The 13,363-nt window shown below is 42.7% G+C and overlaps 1 protein-coding gene across 1 annotated transcript in view; it reads right to left on the bottom strand.

Moving 5' to 3' along the window:
* The window catches only part of MRPS27 (mitochondrial ribosomal protein S27), a 127,875-nt gene that overhangs the window by 94,781 nt on the left and 19,731 nt on the right, over positions 1-13,363 (bottom strand). Inside the window, exons 3-4 of the mRNA XM_069750617.1 lie at positions 8,732-8,802; positions 5,306-5,364 (exon numbers count right to left, since the gene is read on the bottom strand). Coding sequence (XP_069606718.1) covers positions 5,306-5,364; positions 8,732-8,802 — 130 coding nt within the window. The remainder of the gene's footprint in view (positions 1-5,305; positions 5,365-8,731; positions 8,803-13,363) is intronic.

Below are 13,363 nucleotides of genomic sequence, written 5' to 3'. Positions count from 1 at the left end.
TGGGATTTAGGGAACAGAATTTTATTGTCTTTCGGTTGTCCCTGGTGGCAAATAAATCTACTTCTGGATGTCCCCATTTGTGGACAATCTGGTCGAACACGCGATTGTTTAGGGACCACTCCCCTTGCCTCAGGGTGTTGCGGCTTAGAAAGTCCGCTTTGATATTTTCTTTTCCTCTTATGTGTAGAGCGGTTAAGGATAAGAAATGATTTTCCGCTGTCTGGAACAGACGATCCGCCACTCTCATCAGTGATTCGGAATGAATTCCACCCTGATGATTTATGTATGCGACCGCCACCTGGTTGTCCGAGAGGATCTTGACATGATGACCCTGCAGATATATGAGGAATTTTTTCACTGAAAGTTCTACTGCCATTAACTCTTTTTGGTTGGAGGAGGCTGATGTTAGGAGAGGGTGCCATAGACCCTGAACTATCATGTCATCCATGTGTGCTCCCCAACCCGAAGGGCTAGCATCTGTTGTTACAATACGTGTTACCTGTGACACCCAGGGAACTCCCGCCGATAAGTTTTCATTGTCTAGCCACCACCTAAGAGATGTAAGAGTTTTTGGACCTAAAGTAATCTGACTCTGCAGGGACCCATGTAGAATTCTATCATTAACCAGCACCTCGGATTGTAACGGTCTGGTGTGGAATTGGGCCCAACGGACAGCGGGAATGCAAGAGGTTAAAGATCCTAATAGTGACATAGCCTGTCTAAGGGTCATGGATGGTTTATCAATTGCCTTAGACACCTGTTGCTGGATATGTAACAATTTGTCGGGTGGAAGACAACACTGTTGGGATTCTGAGTTTAACAACAGTCCTAAGAATCTTTGTATTTTTTGAGGCTCTAAACGAGATTTCTCATAGTTTATGATCCACCCCAGACGCTCAAGTTTGGATGTGGCTGTTTCTAGTTGAGACAGGCAATGGTCTGCTGAGCTCCCTACTATAAGGAAATCATCCAAGTAGGAAATGATCAGGATGTCAGACTCTCGTAAGTGCGCCAGGACCTCGGCCACTAGTTTTGTAAACACCCTAGGAGCCGCTGATAAGCCAAAGGGAAGAGCTCTGAACTGGAAATGGCGAATCTGACCCCCCATTGACACAGCTACTCTCAGGAACCTCTGGAAATCTTCATGTATCGGAACATGATAGTATGCATCTTTAAGATCTACAACTACCATGAAACAGTGATTAAACAACATTTTTATTGCCGAATTAATTGTTTCCATTTTGAACGATTCATTGACCAGGAACTCATTAAGACATTTGAAATTTATGATCGTTCTAAAAGAACTGTCTGGCTTCTTGATCAGAAAAAGAGGAGAGTAAAATCCCCTTCCTCGATCTGATTCTGGAATTTCCATCAATACGTTTTTGGAGCATAAGTTCATAACCTCTGCTTCTAGAGCTGCTTGCTCAAGGGGGGGGGAACGTAAAGATATCTGCCTTCCTGTCCAGAGGATCTTTGAGGGTCCCCATATCCTCAAAGGGTAATGAGGCTTTCTTTGACGCTTTTGCTACTGCCGCGTCCAACTTAGGGGCTTTATCCCACGTATCCACAACCGGATCATCAAAGGGATACCTGCGTTTTAAAGCTGGCGGTAAGGCCCCCTTTTTTTCCCGTTTTTTTCCATTCTCTGAGGATCAAGTCCTGGATCTTCTCGTTTACCGGAAAAGATCTATGTTTTTTACGATCTAACCCACTAAACATCAACTCCTGTTTTGAGAGCTGTGATTTGGGTTCCTCTATACCCATCGTGCCTCTAACTGATTTGACCACTTTGTCAATCTTATCCAAGGGTAGACAAAATCGTCCAGACTCCTCATCCGATGAAGAGGAGAAAGGACTAGAGAGATAGGCACTTTCCTCTCTTTCCTCCTCCGAAGAATTAGAGTCCAGGGGGGTCCTATGCTTCGAGCCTTCTGCTTGGGATAGGGACCGTAATGATTCCCTTACTTCCAGCCGGATCATTTCCTTTAAGTTTGCCGCACTCACGGACTCTTCTGCTACCTGGGGGAGGACAATATAGGTCATAACCACTATCTGACCTAAAGTCACTTCCACCCAACCACTCCTGTAGACCTCATCGTCTGTTGTATACAGGGGGCACATAACTTTTTAGAACAAGAGTCAGGTAAGGGGACTCCACAGAGGGCACACTCCTTATGTTTTGACTTGTCCGTACTCTTCTTCCCCTGGAAAGATAAAGTATAAGGCTAGGGTCACAGTGCGTTAGTGCAATCCGTTTAGCGCTAGCGGATTGCGCTAACGCAATGTTTTTTATTGGGCTGCGGTCGGGTTCTCGGTAACGTCCCCGTTCTCGCAGATCCCCGATCTGCGAGAGCGGGGAACGGACCGCGGGCGCGCCTCGGACGTTGCAAGCAGCGTCCGCGACGCGCCAGGAATCACCGGCGCGTCGCTAGCGCGTGCCGAACATGGCACGCGCTAGTGAAGCGCGTTCCCATTGCCTTCAATGGGCGCGTTAACGGCCACGTTGCACGGCGTTAATTTCGCCGTGCAACGCTGTCCGTTTAACATGGTCCCATGACGCAATGGGAACCCAGCCTAAGGGGCCCGCGTCACGGAGTGAACTTTCACGTAGATCACTTACCCGTGCGCCAAAGTCAAGTACCGGAATACGAGGGGGTTCTTTCCTAGTCGAAGCTCTGGATCCCTGCTCGGATGAGCTTTTACGACTGGGCTGGTCGCCTCTATCTTTCTGCTTGGGCTTCTGACGCACCTCGTCTGGCAGCTGCTGCTGCTGCTCACCACCACTCTCCATGACCAAAAGCAGGGTTCTCTCATTGTAACCCGCTTAAATCCCCCTTGGATCCGGTCAGCAGATGGGCCAGCGCTGTCCCTATTGGCCCTGGACACAGCAGGGAGGGCAGGAGGACTTGCGGACGAACCGGCGTTCAGATGCGATGGGCGCCGCCATCTTGGAACGACCGCGCATGCGCAGACGTCCGGCGACCTGGAAGCGGCTACCAGCTCCGCCCCCCCACGTCACTGCACCCGGAAACGCTCCAGCACACGCTGAGAGCGGTGCAGGACGCCGGGGATGGATCGGCAGCGCTCCGGGAGCTCACCCACACACCTGAGCCCGGCACCCGCAGCCACGCCGCACTGCTGCACCACCAATGGGAGATACTTACCTGCGCCGACGCTGATGGAGGCAGGAAATCCTCCGGACTCTGCTCCCTGCTGCGAACGCCACCGCGTGCAATCCAGCAAGGACCACCGTGGCGTCTCCAGGGATCTCCGCACCGGCCGAGGTAGGAGACCCCCCCGCTACCGTATTCGGCCGGCCTGGGCTCCTTCTGTAGGCACCCGTCCCTTCAGGAACAGAAAACCAACTGAGGCAAGGGAGAGGTGCCGCCCTTTTGTATCTGTAGGTTTCCTGTACCTAATGGGCGGATCCCCTCTCTCGTCGTGCTGTCATGGGAGTCCGAGTAAAAATAGTATTTTTTACTATCAGTTTTAGGGGTGGATGTGGAGCCCTCATTCTTCCAAATATCTTCTGACCCCGAGGTATGAATTTAGCCCGAGTCAGTTTCCACCGATGCCATTTTCCTCTTTTTAGGGGGAGGGGAATGCGGCACTGGGGGCTGGGACAGGACAGCCATGGAGGATTGCACCTCTTGCTTAAATCAGTGTTTTAATGCTGTCCAGGAGGGAGGGCTGCTCGGCACGTAATATGTTTTCCGTGCAGGGTTGGCATAGGGTCTTCTTGTAAGCAGAAGGAAGCCTGGAACCACAAACACAACACTTGCGACTGGGTTTATTCTTAGAAGCAGAGACCTTTTCTCCCTAAAAGAGAGAGAAAGCATACTAAATAACCCATACTATCAATGCCTGGACAGTGAAGGACGAACCCAGCTACTCACGGTAGGAGGGTGAACGCTGGGTTCTGCAGAAGCAGCGGTAGGTTTGTCGCCATCCATGGTCAAACTGTCAGCAGTCACACAGAGACAGAGACACTGCCTCTTACGTGGAGGCTCCTTACCAGGATATGAAGGTATCGAAGTCCAGCGTTAATTGTGTGCTCCTCCTCCCCTTCGTTTGTAGGGAGGATCCCGGGAACAATCCTATTAGCGATCCATGCATTTGAGTTCTTGGACCGCAAGAGGCGGCGCGTCCATTCCAGCGTGGAGCCCCAGGACCCGAACCGGAAGTGCGCTGGCGACGACGGAACTTCAGTCGCACACCGGGAGGAAGACGCCGGCAGCACATCACCGCCCCCGCTTTACCTCCTGGAGAGGCGTGGGAGAGGGTCCCGAGTCGCATGGAACATGGAGATGGGAGCAGCCGTGTGGAGGAGGAGAGGAGAACCACCCGACCTCGGCTGCCCAGCATGGTGGGAATTCTGTAAGGGCTCCGCTTGCTGGCCATGGCAGCACCCGAGACAAACATCTTCATGCCCCACTGGAGGACAGGAAAAACACTGGTGATAGCAGGAAGGGGAGGGTTATTTAACCTCTTTGTGTTTCCTGTCCCCCATTAGGGTGGGGAGACATTCTCCAAGGTGACTGTTGTGGAAGGTGACTGGAGAAAGAGGGATTTTTTTGCCTTTGATAAACCTTTCTTACTCAGGAGCATGTACACCTGCGGTAGTCACCAAATCTTATTCTACCAGTATTTATTTTGTTTTCAAAAACACTTTATTCAGGAAGAAAGTTCAGCTGAACACTACGGGACTGCTATAGGCAAAGGCAGATGTTGTGTTGCTAGTCTCTAAAGGTATGGAATTCTCCAACTAACCTATTGTTTAAGGGGTTTATCCAAAATCAAAATGTACCACCTATCCACAAGATGCGTGGCAAATGTCTGATGTAGAGGGCCAATTACGCCACAAGAACAGAGGTCCAGTGTCCCCTATTCTAATGGCTTGACATTAATAATAATAATAATAATAATAATAATTTTTATTCATATAGCGCCAACATATTCCGCAGCACTTTACAATTAAGCGGGGACATGTACAGACAATTAATTCAATACAAGTTAAGACAATTTAAACAGTGACATTAGGGGTGAGGTCCCTGCTCGCAAGCTTACAATCTACATTCATGTATTACTAAACTTAGAAAAAAGGCTTACAACTTGGTATTACATACAAGGTTTCTCATCCAAGACTGGAGTTTCCTATGAACAATTTCCAATTTGAAATTTAGATGTAACAGATGTGAGTGATTTGGGGGCGATTAATAAACTCTTGTCTAGTAGTGGTCAACCTTTTTATGAAACAAGAAAAAACCTATTAAGATAAATATCAGACAAGAACACTACTTACTTATAAAGGTAATATTCACCCATGTCGATTTCTTCTTTGCATGTAATATTGTCAATAAACTGAAAAAAAACAAAACGAGATGTGTGACAACGAGCAAAGTACTTGTGATTACAGCAAACAAAATTGAAGGAGTTATCCAGATTTTTAAAACGGATGGCCTATCTTTATTATAGGCTGTAGTATTACATTCTACAATGTTATAGCAGAGTATGGAGCAATAAATTGTATGGAGAAACAGTATTGTATGTACCATAACTGCATCATATAGAGCAGTAGTATTGCATGTTAGAGGGGAAATAGACGTTATAGTATTATATGGTGCGGTAGCATTACATGTTATAGTATTATATGGTGTGGTAGTATTACATGTTATAGTATTATATGGTGTGGGAGTATTACATGTTATACTATAATATGGTGTGGTAGTATTACATGTTATACTATAATATGGTGTGGTAGTATTACATGTTATAGTATTATATGGTGTGGGAGTATTACATGTTATACTATAATATGGTGTGGTAGTATTACATGTTATAGTATTATATGGTGTGGTAGTATTACATGTTATACTATAATATGGTGTGGTAGTATTACATGTTATAGTATTATATGGTGTGGTAGTATTACATGTTATAGTATTATATGGTGTGGTAGTATTACATGTTATACTATAATATGGTGTGGTAGTATTACATGTTATAGTATTATATGGTGTGGGAGTATTACATGTTATACTATAATAATAATAATAATAATAATAATCTTTATTTATATAGCGCCAACATATTCCGCAGCGCTTTACAGTTTAACAGTTTCAAACACAAAAGTCATAAGTATAATATGGTGTGGTAGTATTACATGTTATAGTATTATATGGTGTGGTAGTATTACATGTTATACTATAATATGGTGTGGTAGTATTACATGTTATAGTATTATATGGTGTGGTAGTATTACATGTTATAGTATTATATGGTGTGGTAGTATTACATGTTATAGTATTATATGGCGTGGTAGTATTACATGTTATAGTATTATATGGTGTGGTAGTATTACATGTTATACTATAATATGGTGTGGTAGTATTACATGTTATAGTATTATATGGTGTGGTAGTATTACATGTTATAGTATTATATGGTGTGGTAGTATTACATGTTATACTATAATATGGTGTGGTAGTATTACATGTTATAGTATTATATGGTGTGGTAGTATTACATGTTATACTATAATATGGTGTGGTAATATTACATGTAATAGCATTCTATAGTGCGGTAGTATTTCATGTTATAGTATTATATGGTGCGGTAGTATTACATGTTATAGTATTATATGGTGCGGTAGTATTACATGTTATAGTATTATATGGTGTGGGAGTATTACATGTTATACTATAATATGGTGTGGTAGTATTACATGTTATAGTATTATATGGTGTGGTAGTATTACATGTTATACTATAATATGGTGTGGTAGTATTACATGTTATAGTATTATATGGTGTGGTAGTATTACATGTTATACTATAATATGGTGTGGTAGTATTACATGTTATAGTATTATATGGTGTGGTAGTATTACATGTTATAGTATTATATGGTGTGGGAGTATTACATGTTATACTATAATATGGTGTGGTAGTATTACATGTTATAGTATTATATGGTGTGGTAGTATTACATGTTATACTATAATATGGTGTGGTAGTATTACATGTTATAGTATTATATGGTGTGGTAGTATTACATGTTATACTATAATATGGTGTGGTAGTATTACATGTTATAGTATTATATGGTGTGGTAGTATTACATGTTATACTATAATATGGTGTGGTAATATTACATGTAATAGCATTCTATAGTGCGGTAGTATTTCATGTTATAGTATTATATGGTGCGGTAGTATTACATGTTATAGTATTATATGGTGCGGTAGTATTACATGTTATAGTATTATATGGTGTGGTAGTATTACATGTTATACTATAATATGGTGTGGTAATATTACATGTAATAGCATTCTATAGTGCGGTAGTATTTCATGTTATAGTATTATATGGTGCGGCAGTATTACATGTTATAGTATTATATGGTGTGGTAGTATTACATGTTATACTATAATATGGTGCGGTAACATTACATGTAATAGTATTATATGGTGCGGTAGTATTACATGTTATAGTATCATATGGTGTGGTAGTATTACATGTTATAGTATTTTATGGTGTGGTAGTATTACATGTTATAGCATTATATGGTGCGATATTTTAGGTTTATGACAGACATCATCATCTAGGGCAAAGTTGGAGGATGTACAAATTACGGCTCCGTGGAAGATTGTTCATTCTTCAATAACGACCGACACTTCCAACATTACATCGGCTGTCACTTTCTCCGAGTAACTAAAGGGGTTGTCCGGCAGCTATACAGTAAACGGGGCCAGCTCCATTCACTGTTTATATCAGGCTAGAGCTTTCAACTCCCGATTGGTGGCGGTGTTGGGTGTCAGAAACCTATCGATCTGACCGACTATCTTAAATAGGTTCCCCAAAAATTAGTTAAACCCCCCTCCCCCGTCAGTGCGTCATCGTCACGTGTCAGGATGGGCTGCAGTGTGAGGAAACACAGCTGGGGGCTTATTTCTCAGCTGACAGATGAGCAGTGTCATATACACACATACCTCAGTGAGCTGCCGAGCAGAGCTGCGACATGAGAAGAAATAAATCATCTCCTCGCTGGCTGGGGACAAAGGATATTTTTCTCCGGCCTCAGTTGTCTGTGCAGTCAGCCAGCAAGATGATTTCAAGCTGTGTTTCTTTTCAATCAATATAACGATAGACAATCTTTTAAATGACATCGGTATAAGTAAAAGCCAATGTAAGATCAGAAGTGGCATTTGTTCTAGAAGGAAAACGATCATTTATCCATTGGCCTAACAAATGGGCCAAACAGGATAACAGCATAGTCCCATTATCAACGACTATGGTGTGCAAGGTCAACTCAAAGGTACATGGCTGTGGCAGCAGAATGATCAATCACTAGAGTAAAGGGAGTCTGTGAACACAAAATCTGTGTTCAAGCCAAGCTTAGGAGTTAGGTGGACCCTTGCTATTTCCTAACAATGGGGCGCACCAACCAATCGTTATCCATCTATCTCTGCCTCTCCATTCTTGATTGGTATTATATATATTAGTTAGTATTATAGGAGCCAGAAAAGGGCAGAGATAGATGGAAAATAAGGAGATGGGAAGGTGCATTGAACTGCTCGGTCACACCAAGGGTGCACCAAGTGACTGTGCTTGGTTTTAAAAGCCATTTGGGGCGAGACAACAACCAACATCTATATAATGTGTAGCACCTTACGACTGGCTACTATACCAGTGTTACTGATCTATAAAGACTAGTAGAATTTCCTTACCCTTGCAATGACCAGAGAGCTCACTGGGATCTTTCTATCATGGCACTTATCCATAAGTGCTGCCAGGTCAGCTGCAAAAGAAAAGAAAATCATCTAAGTATAACTCACATCTGATGCTCCTTCAGTTCTAGAAAGTACATCACACTTTGGTACAATACAGTGTGCTACAAACCGTCATCCTGCCCGTATTCCCGTCTGGATTAGTTGCCTACAACTAATAAAATAATCTGCTTGTAGGGCAGAACTAAGAGTGGAGAAGTAAATCGTGTTGCCAGGAGCGATCAGAGAACACGTCAGACACATTTAGGCTAGGTTCACATTGCATTAGTGGGTGTCCGCTGACGGAATCCGTTACATAGCGCAACTAACGCTATGTAACGGATCCGTTAGCGTACCCATTGACCGCAATGTATGTAACGCATCCCTAACGCATGCCAATTTTGGCATGCGTTAGCAATGTTCCGTTATTTGCTGACGGACCTCGAATGCTGCTTGCAGCGTTTTTGGGTCCATTCTCACTAGCGCAGATCGGGCATCTGCGCTAGTGCGATCGCTAAACGCGATCCCTTTTTAGACATTCCGTTAACGCAGTCCCTTAGCGTATGCGCTAAACGGACTGCACTAACGCAATGTGAACCTAGCCTTAAGGAGTCCGAGGTATTCGGGATGGTAGCACTCCCCCAGATGTTTAAAGGGATTGTCTGGCCTTAGAGTGACTGCAGACTTGTCGTTTATGAGACTGTAGACTTGTGAATTTTCTCATCGTGCACTGCGAGGATTCTCTGGTGGCGGCGGGCGTGATCACGAGTATGTGATCTGCACACGGACGTCCACATTCCGACTACTAGATTGTATCCGACCTCATTGAATACACTTGCATTAAGCGAGGCCATGCCCATCTAGTTGCCACATGTCCGCTACCAGAGTATCCTCACAGTAGTGCGTGTGATGTGAGCGTTCACAAGTCTTCAGTCACATAGTGTAGCCCAAGGCCGGACGGCCCCTTTAAGCGGAGGATGGGCATCCTAAAGCTGTTTAAGCTATACATACAGCAGCAGCAATGAAAGGGGCATTCAACCTAATGAGGGGAACACAGTAATGATTTTTAGGTGTACGGCTCATTACATGGATAAAAAAGTACTGAAGAAATAGATCCAGCACTCAACCTGGCTCTGAGCGTCAGCCACAGAGAACACATACAAGAATGTAACAGATGGAAGTAGAAATCCCATCTATAACTCACACACCAATTAAACCCATCTGTTACTTCCTTAATTTCCTTAGAAAGCATGACTCCATTAGTGTCAGACCACTCGTGGCCATGATCACACTAATCAGCACTAAGCCGTCCTTTATTCTAATGGAAGCCGCAATGCTGCTCCTTTATTCTCCCGACCGACTATAATTCTGTGCCTCACCCTCCATGGAAGACTATCAGAAATGAAGGAGCACCACACTCAGCGTAGCATCTCGCCCCCTACAAGATTTAGCTTTCAGTAAGGGTCTGATCACTTGGATGCTCATTCATTACAACTTTAAGACATATTTTAAATACTTGTCCTTTTTAAAGTTCCATTTAATGTTACCCTTTTTTTTCTGAAAACAGGCCATCTCTTTTCACCTAGCAGAGTTACCAGCACATGGACATAACTGGGAACTTGGAAGGTGTTTCCAACCCAGATGCAAGTATACACAGAACCCTGCACCCTCCAAAGTAAAAGAAATCCTTTTCACAGCATACTGAACAGTCTGCAAAAGGGGCAGACCTGAAGGAAATGGGTGTATATAACCTATACACCATAATAGAAGGACCAACGGTACAGGAAAAATCCAATAAGAAAAGTCCAATACCTTTGTTTAGCTTAAATATGTGTCAAACATTAAATGAATATGTGTAAAAAACGAAAAAATTTGTATAAAACTGACAATGCAAAAGATTTGGAATAAAAAAGTTATTTACAGGGACAAAAGATTCCAAAATAGCAGGAATAGTATGCAGAGGGGCAGAGAAACAACAATGGAACTGATGCTACATGTTATTTTGATGGTTGTGGAAAAGTGGTAGAAACAACAACAACAACAAAAAAGAAGAAGGAGCTGTTAGGAGAACAGAAGTGTTCCGAGTACAGTGGCTCAGTGGCTTGCCGCAGGATAGCACAGTGGCTCAGTGGTTAGCACTGTAGCTTTTTAACACTTAGGTTCTGTATTCAAAACCCATGAAGGAGTCTGTACGAGTTTCCCCCTAACTCTTTAACCCCTTAGTGACAGAGCCAATTTGGTACTTAATGACCGAGCCAATTTTTGCAATTCTGACCACTGTCACTTTATGAGGTTATAACTCTGGAACGCTTCAACGGCTCCCGCTGATTCTGAGATTGTTTTTTCGTCACTTATTGTACTTCATGTTAGTGGTAACATTTCTTCGATATTACTTGCGATTATTTATGAAAAAAACGGAAATATGGCGAAAATTTTTAACATTTTGCAATTTTCAAACTTTGTATTTTTATGCCCTTAAGTCAGAGAGATATGTCACGAAAAATAGTTAATAAATAACATTTCCCACATGTCTACTTTACATCAGCACAATTTTGGAAACAAATTTTTTTTTTGTTAGGGAGTTATAAGGGTTAAAAGTTGACCAGCAATTTCTCATTTTTACAACACCATTTTTTTTAGGGACCACATCACATTTGAAGTCATTTTGAGGGGTCTATATGATAGAAAATACCCAAGTGTGATACCATTCTAAAAACTGCACCCCTCCAGGTGCTCAAAACCATATTCAAGAAGTTTATTACCCCTTTACGTGCTTCACAGGAACTGAAACAATGTGGAAGGAAAAAATGAACATTTAACTTTTTTTTGCAAACATTTTAATTCAGAACCATTTTTTTTATTTTCACAAGTGTAAAAACAGAAATGTAACCATAAATTATGTTATGCAATTTCTCCTGAATACGCCAATACCCCATATGTGGGGGTAAACCACTGTTTGGGCGCACCGCAGAGCTTGGAAGTGAAGGAGCGCCGTTTGACTTTTTCAATACAGAATTGGCTGGAATTGAGATCGGACGCCATGTCACGTTTAGAGAGCCCCTGATGTGCCTAAACAGAGGAAACCCCCCACAAGTGACCCCATTTTGGAAACTAGACCCCTTAAGGAACTTATCTAGATGTGTGGTGAGCACTTTGAACCCCCAAGTGCTTCACAGAAGTTTATAACGTAGAGCCGTGAAAATAAGAAAATCGCATTTGTTTACACAAAAATTATCTTTTCGCCCACAAATTCTTATTTTCACAAGGGTAACAGGAGAAATTAGACCACAAAAGTTGTTGTGCAATTTCTCCTGAATACGCCAATACCCCATATGTGGGGGTAAACCACTGTTTGGGTGCACGGCAGGGCCTGGAAGAGAAGGAGCGCCATTTGACTTTTTCTATGCAGAATTGGCTGGAATTGAGATCGGACGCCATGTCGCGTTTGGAGAGCCCCTGATGTGCCTAAACAGTGGAAACCCCCCACAAGTGACCCCATTTTTGAACTATATACGAGTTGGCGACTCTAGGTTCAGCACCTGTTCACACTGAGTCTATGTTTGGATGTGCAGGTCAGGTTTTTGAAATATATTATACTTCATGTTAGTGGTAACATTTATCTGATATTACTTGCGCTTATTTACGAAAAAAAAGGAAATATGGCGAAAATTAAAATTTTGCATTTTTCAAACTTTGAATTTTTATGCCCTTAAATCAGAATATGTCACACAAAATAGTTAATAAATAACATTTCCCACAGGTCTATTTAACATCAGCACAATTTTGGAGACATTTTTTTTTGTTAGGAAGTTATAAGAATTAAAATTTGACCAGCAATTTCTCATTTTTACAACATAATTTACAAAACCATTTTTTTAGGGACCACATCACATTTAAAGTCACTTTGAGGGGTGTACATGACAGAAAATACCCAAACTTGACACCATTCTAAAAACTACACCCCTCAAGGTGCTCAAAACCACATTCACGAAGTTTATTAACCCTTGACGTGCTTAAAAAGCAATAGTGTGCAAAAAACACACCATATATATACCCCCTGGCTCAAGACAGAATCAGCTGTGGAGGATATCCACTAATAAAACATAACTTTTAATATTAAATGCTAAAAACTGCACATCCAACAGGACACAAACGAAAAAAACATACAAAGTGCTCAGGTGAACCAGTGCTCAATAAAAAAGAATGGTTGGATCTCACCCAAGCTGCCGGACACTGTATACTTCCGTACGACACAGTAGAGATCCAATTAGATGAGGAGGGGCAGGGCTGAAGTAGTATGTCTACCCTGTAACCCCTCTAACTCCTGTCCTGACAAGGACAGGCCCCAAATGGACCTTGCTCTAAGGGACCAGCCCACCCAATATGTGTAAAGGCAGAGTCCCAAAACCTCTTGAAACGTAGAATCTTCCTCCCTACGCGTTTCAACTCCGGTCATGGAGAATCATCAGGGGAGTCATATGGAAAAAAGTGCCAACGGGCACAGAGATGTAAGTCCGTCTAAATTGTGGGGCCTGCAGTGGCTAGGTAACCCACGCTGGAGATGACCGTCTGTGTCCACAGTCTCTGGTAGAG

This window comes from Ranitomeya imitator, chromosome 1, assembly GCF_032444005.1.
Source record: "Ranitomeya imitator isolate aRanImi1 chromosome 1, aRanImi1.pri, whole genome shotgun sequence".
In the NCBI taxonomy this organism is placed as follows: Eukaryota; Metazoa; Chordata; class Amphibia; order Anura; family Dendrobatidae; genus Ranitomeya; species Ranitomeya imitator.
Note: the sequence above shows the minus strand (reverse complement) of the source record. Positions and strands in the feature narration are given on the sequence as shown.